At 39.0% G+C, this 18,288-nt stretch overlaps 2 protein-coding genes across 8 annotated transcripts in view; one reads left to right on the top strand and one right to left on the bottom strand.

Annotated features, from left to right (window-relative positions):
- Positions 1 to 4,366: 4,366 nt before the first annotated feature.
- LOC120479103 (uncharacterized) lies at positions 4,367 to 8,237 on the bottom strand. Of its 2 annotated transcripts, none has more exons than XM_089123822.1 (5): positions 7,929 to 8,237; positions 7,436 to 7,512; positions 7,080 to 7,223; positions 6,893 to 6,985; positions 4,367 to 4,793 (listed from the first exon to the last, which is right to left on the bottom strand). In XM_089123822.1, the coding sequence occupies exons 3-5, from the start codon at positions 7,170 to 7,172 to the stop codon at positions 4,455 to 4,457; spliced, it is 525 nt and encodes a 174-aa protein (XP_088979948.1). In that variant the 5' UTR covers positions 7,173 to 7,223; positions 7,436 to 7,512; positions 7,929 to 8,237; the 3' UTR covers positions 4,367 to 4,454. The 2 variants fall into 2 exon arrangements, with proteins under 2 accessions (XP_088979948.1, XP_088979949.1); XM_089123823.1 differs by having other exon boundaries at positions 7,134 to 7,223; positions 7,929 to 8,230.
- A 2,019-nt stretch (positions 8,238 to 10,256) lies between these two features.
- Positions 10,257 to 18,288, top strand: part of celf4 (CUGBP, Elav-like family member 4) — a 136,576-nt gene continuing 128,544 nt past the window's right edge. For 2 of the 6 annotated variants that reach the window (XM_089123818.1, XM_089123819.1), the window contains exon 1: positions 10,258 to 10,938. In XM_089123818.1, the coding sequence (XP_088979944.1) occupies positions 10,674 to 10,938 (265 nt within the window). In that variant the 5' untranslated portion in view covers positions 10,258 to 10,673. Of the gene's footprint in view, positions 10,939 to 18,288 lie in introns of all 6 variants that reach the window. The other 4 variants (XM_089123820.1, XM_089123816.1, XM_089123821.1 and 1 more) reach the window with 3 other exon arrangements.

Genomic DNA, 18,288 nt, shown 5'->3' with positions numbered 1-18,288 from the left:
AGGAGTCCATTATATGGAGAAAATCCTGGAATATTTTCATCAAAAACCTTAATTTCTTTCTACTGAAGAAAGACGTAGACATCTTGGATGATATGGGAGTGAGTAAATTATCAGCAATTTTTTTTTTTTTTTTTTTTAAAGTGATCTACTCCTTTCACTCTGCTTGGCATGGGGGTGTAGCTTAGGTTACTGGCATTTTGAACTTTTCCCCTGAGAGAGTTCATCTTCTCTTCTGAATTGTGTTATCTTCTACAATGGGGTGGAAAATTTGAGAGTCAGCTGAGAGTTGTGATCAGGATTTAAGTTTGAAAGAAATGCCCAATTGTGTCAAGTGGTAAAGCGCTAATCTGTTTTCAATACTGCACTAACAACCAACTGCACCCTCTGAAGCAAAAAAAAAAAAAAAACCTCACCGCTCAGAGTAAACAATAATTAAAGGGAAAACTTCCATATATGTGTCCCTTGGTGTTAATCCAAATAGTTATTTTATTGTCAGAAAAATCAGATCCTTTTTTAGCAGTGTAGCTGTTCATTTTGTTTTTATTTTAGATTCAAGAGTGGCTTTCTCATCATCTCAGTGGATCTGAGATTATCACCTTTTGTATGCTTGCTTATTTAGTTGTTGTTGTTGTTGTTGTTTTACTAATCTGCATTTGATTAGTCACATGTCTGATTTTCATTTCGATTGTAGGTTCCAATTCGCTCACCTCTGCGTCTTTTTCATAGCTCTGGTCTGCCAAAGTTTTTTTTTGGAGTTCTCTGCCCTTTCCCTGCTCGTCCTCCTAAATTACACTGAGATGATGAACCGCCTCTGAGGCTCAAGGCTCCCTGAGATTTAGAACTTTGTCCTGGATGAAGGACAGGTTAGGAGAGACATTAATATGCAGAACAGGTAATATCGAAACCTCAACGTACTTTACGCCGGCTGGCGCACATTATCAATCTATTTGTGCAAGCTGCCCTGCAAGAATTTCATTTGCCACTCGTTTATTTGCCTTCCTCAACAATTAAACCCACCGGAACAGGATTTGATTCAAAGTAATGTCCCAAGGGCACAAGTTATTTCAGTGCGCTCCATTGTCAAAAATTGAGAGGCGTTAAAGTCCCTGTAAAGTCAATTCTACAAAAAAGTTCTAAACACATTATAAATGTTACATATGTATTGCTAAAACCTATTACAAAGTCTGTGAACTGTGAAGTACTGAAATGTGGAGTTAGACCACAGTTTTTCACCGTTGCAATTTTACGGATTAATTGGGCGGGGCTAAAACAGGGCTCCGTGACGCACTGGAACCCATGAGCTGCTGGACACCCCCCTATTTGATGACGCACTGAGTCTGATATCCCCCTCTCCACACACATACTCCCCGAGCACATTCGCATTCAGCGTTCAATCGCGAGTGACTGTTAGTACTATAGTTACTACAGCTGAGCATATGCCTTCGACACGGACATGCATGGGCTACTACCTGGATGTGATCATGTACAAAACAGATCGGTATCTTCATTTAAATTCCCCTAAAAACGATCACATCAAGAAGAGGTTTTTAGAGAGCCTAACGTTACCTTGATGAAGAGCTGAGGATCACCCCCAACACCCGCCTCTGTAGTGATTATTTTACACTGGATCGATTTATAAACTTTCCTCAGAGACAACTTGGATTCACTGATAGGCTAATTCACTGATAATCCGCTGTTACTGGTGAACGGGGGCCGAAACGACGATCTCCCGCCTCAGCTTTCATCCTCCCGTCTCCAAAAGCTAATCAGCTAATATCACCGTCAACAGCTTTCCCGTGAGTGGGCGTGGTTTCAGCACAGCCAGAGAACACGCCCCCAGCGTTTGAGAGCAGAGAATCTGCTCATTTTTTCATGATTTTGATAGCTTATTTTATGTACAACCCGACTTTTTTTATCATTCAAATTTGGCTGGGTGGCTAATTACACATTTTTTCTGTGGTCTGACAAACTCAGAACACATACTTAATTTTGACTTTACAGGGACTTTAAAAAAAAAAAAGGCTTTTGTTAGTTTCAGTCTAATATTATAGAAGTAGCTCTCGAGTAAACCTTTTTTTTTTTTTTTTGAGAAGGTTAGTCGATATACATAAGGATGAAACCTTTGCGTTTTGACTAGAGTATGTGTGACTTGATGTTATTTCAGCACCATGGACAGTGGCGCTGTGTCGTTTGCTTATTTTTAGCAGCAGGCCTGCAGTCGAAGAAAATAACATTTGGGTTTATTATTTATTTCCTGACAGAAAAAAAAAATATGATTGTTATTTGATTGTATAAGGCTCATTCGCATAGACATACCGCTGAGATCAAAGTTTAGGATGAAGATGTGACACTCTCCTCTTGAGACCACTCCTCTGCTGAAATTTAGATTCCACTCCAGGTTTCCACTACATGGCTCCTTCTGTAGACCAATCGCTCCATAAATTACCTGTTAATTGCGTATGATTATTATTATCAGGACGGTGGACGTGCTCATCAGATGCTTTTCATTTGGGTCAGCTTGAGGCACATTGAAATCAGCAAAGGACTCGAGAGAGGGGTGAAGAGAAAGACTATAGGGAACAGTAATGGCAACATAACTTATATAATCGCTGCGATACTACGCACAGAACATAATTATAATGATTTGTGCTAACACATTTCGTCCTTGTATTAAAAATATGGCTCAAGGCAAGTCGGGCGTGATCTCGGGCAGCGCGGCCCCAAGGGTATGCTTGCAGAACCGAGAGCAGTGCCCTGCCAAAGAAAGCGGACTGACTCAGCTGGGCTGGGTTATACTGACAGTCCGAAATGACATTAACGGGCCATTACAGCCTCTGAGTGCGGTAGGTGAGAGGGCCACGGAGTGTATTTTGTTTCCTTTTTAATGCTGCTTTGGACCTCGTCCAAATATTTAAAATTGCATCGTTAAGGCCAAACACATACAAGGTTATACTGTGTTTTATTATTTGACCGGTTGACCTTTGGAAAGAGCACATGGAATTGGAAGAGATGCAGTGTAGATACCAGTGCTTCACAGCTCTAAATTACTTATTTGTAATGTACTTATAAGAGAAGTCGCTCTTCTAGGAAGCGTAGCATGATGCAATTCATTGCATTTATTGTGTTATCGTGAACTCTTAAAAATTAAATGTTCCAATTAGCGCCAAAAAGGATTCTGCAATCATGTGTCATGGAGAACCTTTAATATTCAAAGAACTTATTTCATTCTCTCTTTTTTTATTATTTCTTTAATATTTATTTTTCTTTATATATATATATATATATATATATATATATGTATGTATGTATGTATGTATATATATAAACATTAGGGCTGTCAAATGATTAATCACATCCAAAATAAAAGTTTCTGTTTACATAATATATGTGGGTGCACTGTGTATAATTATATATATATATATATATATATATATATATATATATATATATATATATATTCATGCATATAGATTTATATATAATTTAAATTAAATATAAACATGCATGTGTGTATTTTTATATATATGTGTGTATATATATATATATATATATATATATATATATACAAAAATGATTATACACAGTGCAACCACATATGTTATGTAAACACAAACTTTTATTTTGGATGCGATTAATTGCAATTAATCGTTTGACAGCCCTAATATATATATATATATATATATATATATATATATATATATATATATATATATATATATATATATATATATATATAAACTTTATTTAATTTTTTTATTTTTTACATTTTTATGTATTTTTATTGTCACAAATGAATACATTTTTTTTTTTTTTTTTTTTTTTTTATCTCCCAAGATCTGTATTTTCAACTCAAGAACCTGAAAAATGGTTCTTGGTCATTTTTAAAGGATCACTGAAGAACCTTATGGAAAAAGTGTACTTCTCAACCAATGACCTAAAAATAGATTACATGACTGTTTGTGTGATTGTAGGTCATGGTCAAAAAAGATGCTAAATGCAAATAATGAAATACACTGAAAAAAGTGTCTCATTAGATCAAAGTAAAAAAATTGCGTCAACTGGTTACATCTAATTGATTTACTTTCTATCAACTTAAAATTTTTACTTTGAAGAGAATTAACCATCCATTACTTAGCTAAAGTAAAAATTAATCTTTGAATCAAATAAAGTTTTTAAGTTGAATGAAATATCAAATTATACTTTGTCTTAATGTTTTCTTAAGTTGTATTGACTTAATTATTGTACTTTACATATCTAACCAAATATCCAAAAAAATACAATTTAAAATATTAATGTATTATAAAGAAATTTATTTACTTTCAGAATGTGTAATTTTATCATTTAAGAAAAATGACTTCAAGCATCAAACTTTTGACAATTTATTTTGTCATAACTTTTTCTTTTACGTGTACAGTATCCTCATACACAATGTCTAACAATGTAAACATCAAACTTCAGCAGAAAATTGTAGCTGGGTCAAAGGAAACAAATTTCCCCTGCAGCTTTGAAGAGAGGTTCTGCACCCTTCGGCTCATCTGCTTACTCTCTATGTCCATGATTATTATCTGAAAGGCCTCAAAAGTATATTTGAGTCCTTCAGGATATTTTAGGTTCAGTGCATAAACGAGTCCAAACATCATGGCACAGGCACAGGCAACAGTGGGCAACTCCTTCAGTACTTCAATGGCAATGGAAATGTCCAGCACACGACTAAGAGCATCACTTTCACGGATCACAAAAAATGCCATAGTGGTCTTTTCAAATTCTCTCTCCGCTTCCTCCCTCTGGTCATCCTAAAAACATACAAAAACAGAGAGCAATTGAGGGACTGTGGAAGAAGAAAAAACCCCCCAGCCCCAAAATTTAGTTAGCTGTACTACTAAGGTCAATGTAGAGCCCAAACATCTGTTGTTAACTTTAATTAAAATATCTTCAATAAAATTTGTAGGGTTTATTACAAGAGTAGAGTAAGTGATGACAATTTTCATTTTTGGGTGACGATGTACTTTTACACTCTCTTTAGCTTTGAAAATGCTTTTAAACACTTTCAAAGGCTCCCAGTTGCTGACCATTGTAGACAATCACAGACATATTTGTTGAGTGCAGTACCACAATGGCCAATCAGAGGCATTTATCAATCCACTCAACAGCGTTCAAAATGCATTTTGGGGTGAACCAACCCCTATTAAAGGAGTAATTCAAGGGATGGGCAACGATTTATCGCGATTAATCGTTAGCAAAATAAAAGTTTGTGTTTACATAATATATGTGTGTGTAGTGTGTATAATTAATTTGTATATATAAATACCCACACATGCATGTATATATTTAAGAAAAATGTGTTATTAACATGTCAAATATTTATATTTATATATAATATTAATTATGTATAAATATATATAAAGTATATACATGCAAATATTTCTTAAATATATACATGCATGTGTGTGTGTGTGTGTGTGTGTGTGTGTATTTATATATACAAATTAATTATACACACTACATACACATATATTATGTAAACACAAACTTTTATTTTGCTAACAATTAATCGCGATTAATCATTGCCCATCCCTAAGTAATTCAAAATAAAAATTCTGTCATCGTTTAAATTTCTCTTGTCATTTCAAACCAGTATGAATTACTGTACTCTGCAGAATTTTGAACAGCGTTGGTGACAGAACAGCACAGCCCCCATTCACTGTTATTGTATGGACACAAAACCAATGCAAGTGAATGGGGGGCTCTTAAAGGATTAGTCCACTTAAAAAAAACCTTTTGCTGATAATTTACTCACCCCCATGTCATCCAAGATGTCCATGTCTTTCTTTCTTCAGTCGAAAAGAAATTAAGGTTTTTGATGAAAACATTACAGGATTTTCTCCATATAATGGACTTCATTGGGAACCAAACGGTTCAAGGTCCAAATGACAGTTTCAGTGCAAACTGTTCAAAGGGCTTTAAACGACACCAGACGATGAATAAGGGTCTTATCTAGCAAAACAATCGGGCATTTAAAAAATAATACGTTTTATAAGCACAAATGCTCGCCTTGCTCTGTTCTGTGATGCACGTTCGTTTCAACATAATTGTGTATTACGTGACGTCACGAACGCGTATCACAGAACAGAAAATTGAAACTCATTTGGACCTTGAACCATTTGGGGTTTATTGAAGTCCATTATATGGAGAAAAATCCTGGAATGTTTTCATCAAAAACCTTAATTTCTTTTCGACTGAAGAAAGAAAGACACGGACATCTTGGATGACATGGGGGTGAGGAAATTATCAGCAAAACTTTTTTTTAAAGTGAACTACTCCTTCTTCAAAATACATTCTTTTGTATTCTGTGGTAGAAAGTCACACAGGCCGATGTGTAAATGATAACAATTACTTTTGAGCGATATGTCACTACCAAACTTACTAAATTAAATTAAACTAAATTAAATTGCGCGAGAACTGAAATGAAGTAGTTGAAGGAGATCGCAATTCTCACGCATGCGTCGTGGAAATCTAAGGAAGTCTCGTTTCAGGCCAACAAGGAAGAAAAGAAATAGTCGAATAAAGTCATTATTTTTGTTTGTTTTTTCGCACACAAAGTATTCTCGTCGCTTGATAAACTTATAGTTGAGCCACCGTAGTCACCTGGGATATTTAAACATTTTCTTCTTTGACTTTCTGGGCCGTCAAGAGCCAGTCCCTTAAGAAGCCAATGTGGTAGTGAGACAGCTCTCAAATTTAATCAAAAATATGTTCATTTGTGTTGCGAAGGTCTTACGGGGTTGGTACAGCATGGGGGTGAGTAATTAATGACTTAATTTTCATTTTTGGGTGAACGAACCCTTTAAGGCAAACATGGTTGGACAAAATTTCAGCAATTTGTCTACATTACCTGGTATTCTTTGATCAGACAGCTTGCATCTTCACCAAGGTACATGATCAGGCACTTCAGCAGGCACTCTCTTCTGACGTCTATGTCCGGACTCTACAAAATGTATTGTTTTTATTAGACCAAAACACTACTAAATTGATTGCCACAAGCAATTTTGTTCTCATGCAACCAATATCTGATCCATAACTTTTATAGTATCCTTAGTTTTTTCACGAAGGAGTCCACCTTCGCTCCTGATCACCTGGAGAAGCTGAGAGCTCTGTCTGTCCAAAGAGGCCATAAATCTTGATTGCAAAGGTAAGGTCGTGATAAGAAAAAATTCGGCATTAATCTACAAGAAAGAGAAACAGAAAAAAGTGATTTTACTTTCAGAATTAGTTGTAAAAATACATAGACACACAAAGCATTAAACAACAAAAGTTATAATTAGGGCATCCAAGACATTTTCAAAAATACTACATACCAAAATTCAATTATAAAAACTATGGTAAATTCAGGATTAGTCACATTTTAAAAAATTTCATTACAAATAAATGCTTTTACCTCCTCTTGTTGAAACAGAGCTGGCCATCCAATGCACTAATGGTTCTGATGTGATATATCTGTGAAACTATTCGCTGCTGAAATAGAACAAAACCTGTCAATCACTGTATGATTAACTTAATGAATCTATGATGTAGGCTAATTACATCGCACGTACATCTCTGGTTTGCGTGCAGATTTCAGTGAGAGAGCGCGCGCGTGCGCGCGCGCGCTCTGAACTAATCTTACGCGATGACTAATCTGAACAACTTTTGATTATTAGAAATTGTATTCATAAACTCAAAAGAATCGCGTGTGTTTGTTCTAATGCGCAACGCGATTATCGTATAAGAGATGCCTTTTGAGAAGACTCAACCCACCAAAATGATAGAGGGAGTAACATTACTTTGTTACACACCACAGCTGAAACCCACACGCGAATGGCGGGTGTTAATGTCAAGCCCTGATATATTATGTTTATAACACGCCCAAACATATGTTTAAAATTACTTACCAATTTTCTTGCTTCCCGTTTTCCCACGCTGAGTTCTTCCATGCGGTTTAACAAGATGGCGGAAAGCTGAACGTCTCACGCACGACCACGGCACGGATGACGTCAGAAGTCACGTGACAACGGAAACCAATATTTTTACTTTAATTTAAAGAAATCCATTTACTTTACACTAACAATACTTACTTTTAATTTAAATCAACGAAAAATTTTACATTAAACTGATGGCTAGATAGAAAATTAATTGTTTTGTGTTACATCAAGTATAAAAATTTCTTTAGAGTAATGACATGCCTTGTTCACTTTTTTCAGTGTACAACAATCATATGATTGTGCTTAATTAGCATGAATGGCTCGGTGGAGAACTTTTTACAGCCATGAAATCTTTTAATTGCACAACAAAAAAAAAAACATATTCTTTAGACTGTATGATTTTTCACACTTTTCTTTCATATAACCGTTTGTGCAGTGGAAAGGTTCTTCATGGGTCAGGTTACGTTTAGTATAGTGTTGGATGGCCACTTGATATCAAGTGCTAAATCTGAGTTGTGAACTGTTCTAAACAGCTACGTCATTGGCTTTTCAGTGCCTTCAGAAGGCCTCATCTAAAGTGGCTTGTTGTTTTCCTCCATTTTGAGTTCGCTTGAGCGCTCTTACCTGCCGTTGTGCCTGTGCCGAACACATGTACGCCTGTTGTTCTCCGTGGGCCTCATGCTCAGCAGGAACTCTGAGGCAGCCTACAATTTCCCATCATTATGAGCAGGTGCTTTGGTCTCGACAGTGGTGTGTCATTGTCAGCATGAAAAACGCTGGGGTTGTGTGCTCTGGTGTGGAAATTAGAGGCGTGCATGCAACGTTTGCACTTGTGCATGCACGCTTTGACTGTCACCAGCGGTTCATATCATGGATAAGTGGGATTTTAGATGTGTTCATGGCTCAGGTTGGATGTTTGGAGACATCACTCAAACCTCCAAGCAGTCTTCATTATATCAAGGTTGTTTTTCCTGATCAGAAAGAACAGCAAATCTCTGTGGACTCATTCATGGGTTTGTTGAAATTGAAGAGACACTTTGTTTTTTTATAGTGAAGAGTTTATTGTTGAAGCAAATGCTCTGTATTAGTCATTCTCGACAGAATTTTGAACTGATGAAATCCAATGAAAGTAAGGTTTAAGTGAAAAGATGTAACTATAAATAATCTCTCTAAAGAGTACTTTGAATTTCCAATGTCTGCTATTGACCCGTTGCTCTTGAATTATGTTCCAGGGACACAAAAAATATGACCATGCTTCAGTTCTACTCTAAATGTAGCCGTAAGTGAGAATCAATAAAAAAAAATGTTTTATGATAAGATTTCAATTGTTGTTTGTAATGTCCATTATGTACAGAGCAGGTAAACCCTACATTATGGGGACAGAATGTTCCCACAAAGAAGGCAGTGTCCAAAATCCTTGTCGGGACATTTTTGGTCCCCATGAGGAAAACAGCATAAACCATTCTAAGTTTCTTGAAAATGTAAATATTTAGTGTACGGGATAGAATATGTTTGTACAGTATAAACATTGCCAATGGAAAGTCCCCATATAACATGAAAACACAACATGTGTGTGAAACTTGTTCAAATCATGCCTATTTTTTAAGACAAAAAAACGTTACGTAGTACAATCTAAAATGCATTGAGCCAAAATCTTACAAAACATGCTCATTGAAATGGACACTGGTTCTGAATGGGTTAAAGGTTCCTCGTTGAGATCCAACTATGATACAGATTTGTATTTTTATAACCCCCATTCCTGAACACACACACACACACATCCGTGTCGCCTTCCTGCCCGTACACACCGCGCGGAGGAGCTCATAGCCCTCTTTCTGGCACGTGCATTTGAAAATAGGCATTGCTTCTCATTCAGCGAAATATTTTTTTACGAATAAGTGCTACTGTTAAAAATAACTATAATAATAACAACAACATTCAAATGATTTATCAAAGGTTGCATGCATTTGGTTGTTTGTGTGCTTGCACTTTCCGAGCGTTTCAGCACTGTCGCTGTCCATTAGCTCCCTCTGCGCTTTACAACGAATTTTGGTGAATCCTTTGACGCTTTCCCGAAAAATGCACATAGGGGAACATTATGCATTGGAGTGCCTTGGAAAACCAATTGTTTTAAATATATAAACATATTGGTCATTCAGAAGGTGCGTCATTCACAAGGCAGCGTACAAAGAGCCGTGTAAATGTGATATTTTCTTTATTTATAGTCCCTCTCCTTCGGCGGAACATACCATGTTACTATATAACGATGAGAGGGGGAGAGAGAGCGTCGTGTGACATAAAGGGAGCTGCTTTTTCTCCTCTTCCTCCCCACTGCACTGAACGCGTTTGAGACAGCCCTGTCGGTTTAAACCGGGAGGACACCCATACCGACTTCTCAATGCAAAAAATAAAAGGGTAGCTAGAAGCAGGGGCGAGGGGAACGGAGGTAAAGCGAACGCTCACGGTCTGTCTCTCTCTCGCTCTCTCTCTCTCTCGCTCTCGTTTTTATTACGTGAATGAATGAATTGAGTAGTAAGGAACAAATACAAGGAAACACGCCTCCGCCTGGACGACCAAACGCGTTTGATATTTGACTTGTGTTCAATGGTAGGTGTTTGCATCTGTACATTTTCGGCGAAAACCACAGTAGGACGTCTCATCCCGTCATTTGAAACACTTCAGAAGGCGTAGCAGCTGAAAGTCCTCGCGGTGAACATGGCAACTTTAACGAACGGACAGGTGGACGCCGCGGTCCATGGAGGAGCGGCCAGTACGAACGGGCTCGTGAACGGAATAAGCCACACTCACAGTCCCGCGAGCTGCGCCACCATTCCCATGAAGGACCACGATGCCATCAAACTATTCATCGGACAGATACCCCGCAACCTGGACGAGAAGGACCTCCGGCCGCTCTTCGAGGAATTTGGCAAGATCTACGAGCTCACCGTCCTGAAAGACCGCTTCACTGGCATGCACAAAGGTACGTTTCGCTCTGCGAGAGCAGTTTCCCCATTTGATTCCTGTCACTATGTCTTGATTTGATTTGCCTACGTTTCCATCATTAAATCGAATTCTATAAACAACAGTCTTGGATGTACTGGCTATTTTACGCATACATTTAACATGAAATAGCCTATGTTAGGGAATAATTCATTCATTGGTTTACTACGAAAGTTAAGTATTGATTTAGAAATGTTCCGTAGCCTATTCTACACGAAGAGAATTATGATAAATAGCAACTGAAGGCAAATGGTAACGTTAGGCTACTTAGCGGTTTTTACGCGATCCTATTTTGAGGATGGGGTGGCGGGGGGGGGGGGGATAAATGGATATAGGCTTTTTACTCTTGAAATTGACGTATTCTATTTTACAATGCTCACACTTTCTGTGTTAGTTATTAATTCTGGGTAGTCAAGTTTTGAGATTGTAAACCTTAACGTTCTTGAATATGTTCAGGTGAATAACGCCTTACAAATATTGCACACGACATGTTTAATAACTGCTTGTTCTCCTGTGTGATCAGTCACTATAGAGCAAAATGAATCTCCATCTCTCCATTTAACGCGTCTGCCCTCGCTGTTCGACATTTTTAACTGTTTCCCCTCGACGAGGAGACTAACACGGCGCGTGAAAGTTTCAGCGACTGTACAAAGCGCATGAATATTTAATGAGGTTATGCACTGAGGCAGTTTGTGATTGGTGTCTGTTGCTAAATAACTTGACATGTAGCGTCATATTGGGTCGATAAAGCGGCGCTAGCATAACCCAGGGATAAAAGTGAAGCAGGTCCCCTTCCAAAATAGCAAATGTGGAACGTGCTTATCCCAGGGTTAAAAATGGTCTTTACATAGTGTTGAAAAAGACATTAACCCAGGGTTAAAAGCCCTGTAGAATTCTGTAGAAGCTGTCTTGAGGTCCACCTCGCTTACAAATCCATCACTTTGATCGTCATCAAAATAAATAAATAAATAAATAAATAAATCCATTGAGACTTGTTCCATCTCTCTCTCTCTCTCTCTCTCTCTCTCTTTCTCTCTCTCTCTCTTTCTCTCTCTCTGTGCGTGTATGTGTGTGTTCAGGTTTTACCTACATTGTGGTGACTAGATGTTCAAGGAAAAAAAAGCCCAAAAAGAATTACATTGTGGGGTCAAAGCAAATGGTCCTAATTAATTAACATAAATCTTTGAATGCAAATGAAAATACATTTTGAGATTTATTAAATATTATTAGCTCAATTTGAAAACAATAGGAGCCAATGATGGAAAGAACCCCACCAAGACAAAAAAAAGAATGTGTGTGTTTACTCGTGCGTGTGTGAGGCTCTATAAACATCTCCCCCAATTAGTTTTCTTTAGAGATCGTGTTGTGTGCACAACAAAAACTCCCTGCTATACTATCTGAGACAAGGAGCCTATTATCTTGTGTCTTTTGTCTAAGTAGGATAGCGCGAGAAGTAAAAGTAAATGGCAGCCGTCAAGACAATGAAAGAGAACATTATGAGCGAGGATGGGATCTGTACTGAAAGGGTCTGTCCAGTAACCTCTTAATTGGGGTCGTGCAGCCATGATTGTTCCTGTTCTGTTGCTTCACAATAAAATATTAATTTATGGTGACAGTCCGCACAATAGCATTTCACTGTGGTCTGTTCTAGCAGTAACATCAGCCGAACTATAATTACCTCCCGCATGCTTATCTTCTCTTTGCCAGTTGGTGTCATACGCAGCAACTCGCGTCTCCTGTTAGGTTCAGCCGCAACTGTGCCTTGTTTGTGCGCTCGCTTGCTCCTGCAGTGTGGTAATAACTGCTGAAGTATTGTACCTGTGGTGTGTTCGGAACGATCAATTCCTGGAGCCTTCAGCCAGAGGGTCCAAAGGGGGTCTTCCCTAGGAAGATCTTCCCAGGGGTGTCATTATTTCACAGGCTTGTCTAATTGATCCCCAACCCAGAGGACCTTGTTTGGCTTTAGGGTCACATCAGTGGCTAATTTACCAACCCAACCCTGGGAGTCGAGGGAAGAAGCTGCTTACCCAAGCCCCAGGGATGAAGTCCCTCCGTTGTAGTAAACAAAACTGTCCTCTGTATGTGCCTAGCAAAAAATGTGGCTTTGAGAAGCGGATCTGGGGAGGGTAGGAGGTTATCTTTTATTAATAGCACTGCTGGAGTACTCCCCGACCAGTGGTTAATCATGTTACTTGTGAACTATGGGGAGTCGTGCCGGCTGATTCTAGGAACTGTCTCCTTTTTGCAATATATGGTCCTCTGTACCCATCCCCCCACTGCAGGGCCCGTATTCACTATGGTGTGGTCGTCAGGCCTGCTTGGCTCCATGTTACGACTGAGTTTAGTTACTCGTTCACTCCCTCTCCACAACATAAGCACTGGCGTCAGTGTCTCTCAAAATCTATTTCCCTTTGGCAGCAGTGCCGTTCTCTCTATATCCTGCAGTACGCTGGAGCCTGTCCGCTTTGGAGCTCTCTTGACTTCAAGAACTTACAGTAATATGCTGTTTTTGACCTTTCCCTTCACTTCACAAAAATAGTAGTACCTTGTCTCTAGGGCAGCACCCTTAAAAAAGTGAAAATATGTACCCTTAAAGTTCACCTTAAATAAAAAATGCTGTCATCCTTTACTCCCCTTCATGAGGTTCTTAAACCTGTATGCATTTATTTCTATTGTTGAGCAGATATTTCGACTCCTTAAAGGGATACTCCACTTTTTTGGAAATAGGCTCATTTTACAACTCCCCTAGAGTTAAACTGTTGAGTTTTACAATCAGCCGATTTTCTGATATTTAGAAGAATATCAGTAACCAGACAGCTTCTGGGCTCATTGACTTCCATAGTAGGGAAGAAAAAAATGTATACTATGGAAGTCAATGAGACCAGAAACTGTCTGGTTACTGATATTCTTCTAAATATCAGAAAATCGGCTGATTGTAAAACTCAACAGTTTGACTCTGGGGGAGTTGTAAATTGAGCCTATTTCCTAAAAAAGTGGAGTATCCCTTTAAAACGAAGGTCACCCAAAAGTTTTTAAAAAAATATTTTCTTTTGAGTTCCACAGAAAAAAAGTAAGTCTAAAAGATATTTTTGGGTGCATGTTCCCTTTAGTCAGAAGTTGCAATCATCTTTTTTCCTCTATTGTGACAGTGAAATAGCTTCTCAAACAAAACAACAAATGTAGGGCCGGATTTGATTGGATCGCTTGCTATTTGCTGCGATCTCATGTGAGTGACTGGTTCCTGAAATGGAGGGATCATCGGAGAAATGTTTTTGCTAGGAGGAAGGAACATCAATGTTTTTGATTAAAGATTGCAAGGGCACGTGCATTTAAAAATAATGAGGTAAAACTTTAGTTTAGGGTCCAATTCTCACTATAAACTCGTTTTTTGGCATGCATATTAAGATATTGTCTGTTAAGTACTTATAAAGCACACATTAATGCCATGACCATATTCTACATCCCCAACTACCTTTCTAACCATTAATAAGCAGTAATTGGGAGTTTGAGGCACGAGTCATAATTAATAGTATTAATGGGATCAAAGTGTGACCAATAATGATGAAACACTGCAAAATAAGATTTGTCAATTTTGATTTCATGGAGACGTTAAAGCATCTGCCTCAGTTACGAGCTAAAAGCTGCCAAGCAACACCTAAAAGTACTTTATTTTCAAACGAATGACTTTTTCGTCAATATTCTATTCCTACAGAAGTCTGCCCTTCTTGATCATTAACATGATCGCATTTGTTTTGTTTTTCATCATTATAGGAAGTTCTCCATCTTGGCCCTTCATCCATCCTCACCTCCACCCACTTCCTCTCTTCACACGTTATCACCACCTCCAGCCTGCTGCATGTCTCTGCCGTCTCTGCTCTTCCAATCATGCCATTTTTCTTTCCATTCACAGGCTAGAAGGGGTTTTGTCATCCGTTTATACACTCACTTACCCTCCTACACACATCGTTCAAGATTTACCATTACACTCCACGCTGAGATGAGGTCCCGGGAGCTCTCAGTTGGGGTCTTAGGAAGTAGGATATAGAGATTTTCAATGCAAATATCGGTGTCACTTAAAGTCAGTTTCTGCTTCCAGCAGGTAATTGGTTAGATATTCACATGACAGACCGAGACAGCGGTATGGCAAGCCAGTGCCGTTGAGATCGCATCTCATTATTCACTCACCACCTTGTTGTTGTCCATAAACCTGTCCGTACACTTAAAGTCAATGGGGTCTAAAGGTTGTTTGGATCCCAATCCTTTCCTGTGTCCCAATGACGAAAGAAAGTCATACAGGTTTGGAACGACACGAAGGTGAGTACGTGATGACAGAATTTTCCTTTTTGGTGGAACTATGCCTTTAATTGGTAGCTGTGCATTTTCAGCAGAATCTATAATCGTCAAGAAAACGATCCCGCGTTGCGCAGGTAAACACCAGAAGCAAACATCGTTGAGAAGCGTGAGCGTTTGAAGTTGTGATGAGTGTAGGTGGAGAGGGAACGCGTTTGATGCTATAAAGAAGCACGTAGGAGGAGACGCTGCGTTTTCGTACTATGCTGCTGAATTCTATTTTTGATAGTCATTATTCTCATGCACATGGTCTACTTTTTGAGCTTTGTTTTTGATATGCAGACGTGGCGTGTGGGCACACATTTGATTTCGCCATGCTTGATACGCATCTGGAGAGACGACTGAATAAAGCCCGATGCGTTTTACGTGTAGACTCTAATGAGACACTGAGCGGAGGGGGCTTCATTCATCTTCATGCCTGAGCAGCCAAAGTAATGATTCTGTACATCAGTTATCTAGTCTTTAGACTCCTGTCTCTCGGGAGAAAGTGAGAAAGAGGCGAATGCTACAACGCTGGCTAAAGGATGGAGATTGGGAGAGTGATGGATTGAAAAAGAGAGCATGAGAAGAGGAGAAACAAAACAAAAAAAAAGATGGATGAAAACAGACTAAAAGAGAGTTTAGCACAGGATGGGGCTTCTGTTTTAAACTGAGTAATAGAAGTAGACGGTGTAAGAGAGTTAGATGGAGAAAACCGGGTACTTGGGGCATGCAGGCCTGAGCTGGGGGGGGGACTTTTTGAGTCCTTCGTTCACCAGCACTTTCATTTGGCTGCTCTGCGTGACTCAGCACAGCTAATAGAGGCCATTTGTACCGGTCACCAGCAGCTACAGGAAACATGCTGCGGACTTTAACATCTTCTCCTTGCACGCCTTTTAGCGTAGGGGAGATTGCCGCTATGCACCGAATGACTATCACTCCCTGCTTCCAAAGTCTGAGATTGAGATTGTTTGCATTGTCTTGTTTAGCTGTAGCTCACAGCTAGCTTCCATGTTTGAGGGGTGAAGATGGACAAAAAAAATGTGAATGAATTTGGTCACACTTTAGATTAGGGTCCAATTCTTTCTATTAACTATTGCTTTTGCCTCATTAAACTCATAATTACTGCTTATTAATGTTTGGTAGGTAGTTAAGTTTAGGTATTGGGTTGGATTAAAGGAGTAGTTCACTTTTAAAAAAAAAACTTTTGCTGATAATTTACTCACCCTTTATTCGTGTCATCCAAGATTTCTGTGTCTTTCTTTTTTCAGTCGAAAAGAAATTAAGGTTTTTGATGAAAACATTCCAGGATTTTCTCCTTTATAATGGACTTCAATGGGAACCAAATGGTTTAAGGCCCAAATGAGAGTTTCAGTGCAGCTTCAAAAAGCTTTAAACAACACCAGACGATGAATAAGTGTCTTATCTAGGGAAACGATCTGTCATTTAAAAAATGAATAAAAAAGTTTAAGTTTTATAAGCACAAATGCTCGCCTCTGTTCTGATGAGCGTTCGTGACTCTCCTGTTCAAACTCGTTCATCAAAATGAACAAATCTTTTTTTCGAGTCATGACTCGAAGGGTCCTAGATAAGACCATTATTCATCGTCTGGTGTCATCTAAAGCCCTTTGAAGCTGCACTAAAACTCATTTGGACCTTGAACCATTTGGTTCCCATTTGAAGTCCATTGTATAGAGAAAATCCTGGAATGTTTTCATCAAAAACCTTAATTTCTTTTCGACTGAAGAAAGAAAGACGTGGACATCTTGGATGATGCGGGGGTGAGTAAATTATCAGCAAACGAAAGTGAACTACTCCTTTAAGGGATGAAGAATATGGTCATGCAGAATAAGGCATAAATGTGTGCTTTATAAGTACTAATAAACAGCCAATATCCTAGTAATATGCACACTAGAAAGCAACTAGTTAATAGTGAAAAATTGCACCCAAAATTAATGTTAGGTCCTTTTTATTTTCTAGACAGTTGTTTCGAAGGTTCAAACAAGCTCTCTTTGAAAAATGTACAAGTGCGAATGTTTTTGGTTTTTTCCATTGGGTTGACGTGTTATCAAGAGACTGTGTTAACGGGGAGGAAAATTCTGTTTCTGGGCAACCTAAACCTGAGTTTCTGGGCAGGATTTTTCCCAAAGACAATTGGATGTCCTTGCCGGAGAAAGAGAAATGCTGGGTTTTTCCTCCTGCGGCTTGGTGTTAATTCAGCTCGCGTCCTGGACTCACCATTGCATTGCTGTTGCATCATCTGCACACACAGCGTTTCTCTTTTTTTCCCCTCACTAGCTCGTTTGGATCTGCAGATGTTCCTATCCTCGGCCCATCCCAAATCCTCTCAAGCCTCTGGTCTCCGATTGCTCATCCCGAGAAATCGCAGACAAGCTCCCGCTTCGAGTGCGGCATCTGCGGCGCGTGATCGATGCGTCTGTTTTGTTCGCGAGTTTGTCGACGTGTCACTGCGGAGGTCGCCGCTGTCTGTAGGTCGCCTTCTCAATATGCAGCGTTGAATACAAGTAGCAGTGGTGGCATGGACATCCGTGTAAATACGCATCCATGAGATTAGGCCCATTTTTCAGGCAGACAGTCGAGAGGGTGGCAAAACTGTTTTTGTGTAATTTGAAGCGATCGCAACAGAGGTCGGCCATCAAAAGAAAAGATAGTTACTCAAGGTGAGCAATGACTTGCTGATGAAAGAGGGAAAAGGATACGCTGCCTGTGTTGGCCACAGGTTTGGAGTTCTACAGGATAGAGGACCTGTCTAGCAGTCCTAACCTTGCGGTGGTCCTTATTAGCTAGTGTGACCCTGTTGTGCTGCCTGAATTGGGCCAAAACATAGCCATTTTCTCGTACCTCCGGGCACTCGTCTCATTTCTTTCAGTCGCACGAACAGCATGGAGACATGTTTATGCGCAAGAGCTAATCCCAAAACAGTCATCTCATGAATTTCATCTGTTATATACCATAACTCTCTGTCAGATAGCTGTGTGAA

Source organism: Pimephales promelas, chromosome 19 (assembly GCF_988280905.1).
Source record: "Pimephales promelas chromosome 19, fPimPro1.hap1.1, whole genome shotgun sequence".
In the NCBI taxonomy this organism is placed as follows: domain Eukaryota; kingdom Metazoa; phylum Chordata; class Actinopteri; order Cypriniformes; family Leuciscidae; genus Pimephales; species Pimephales promelas.
Note: the sequence above shows the minus strand (reverse complement) of the source record. Positions and strands in the feature narration are given on the sequence as shown.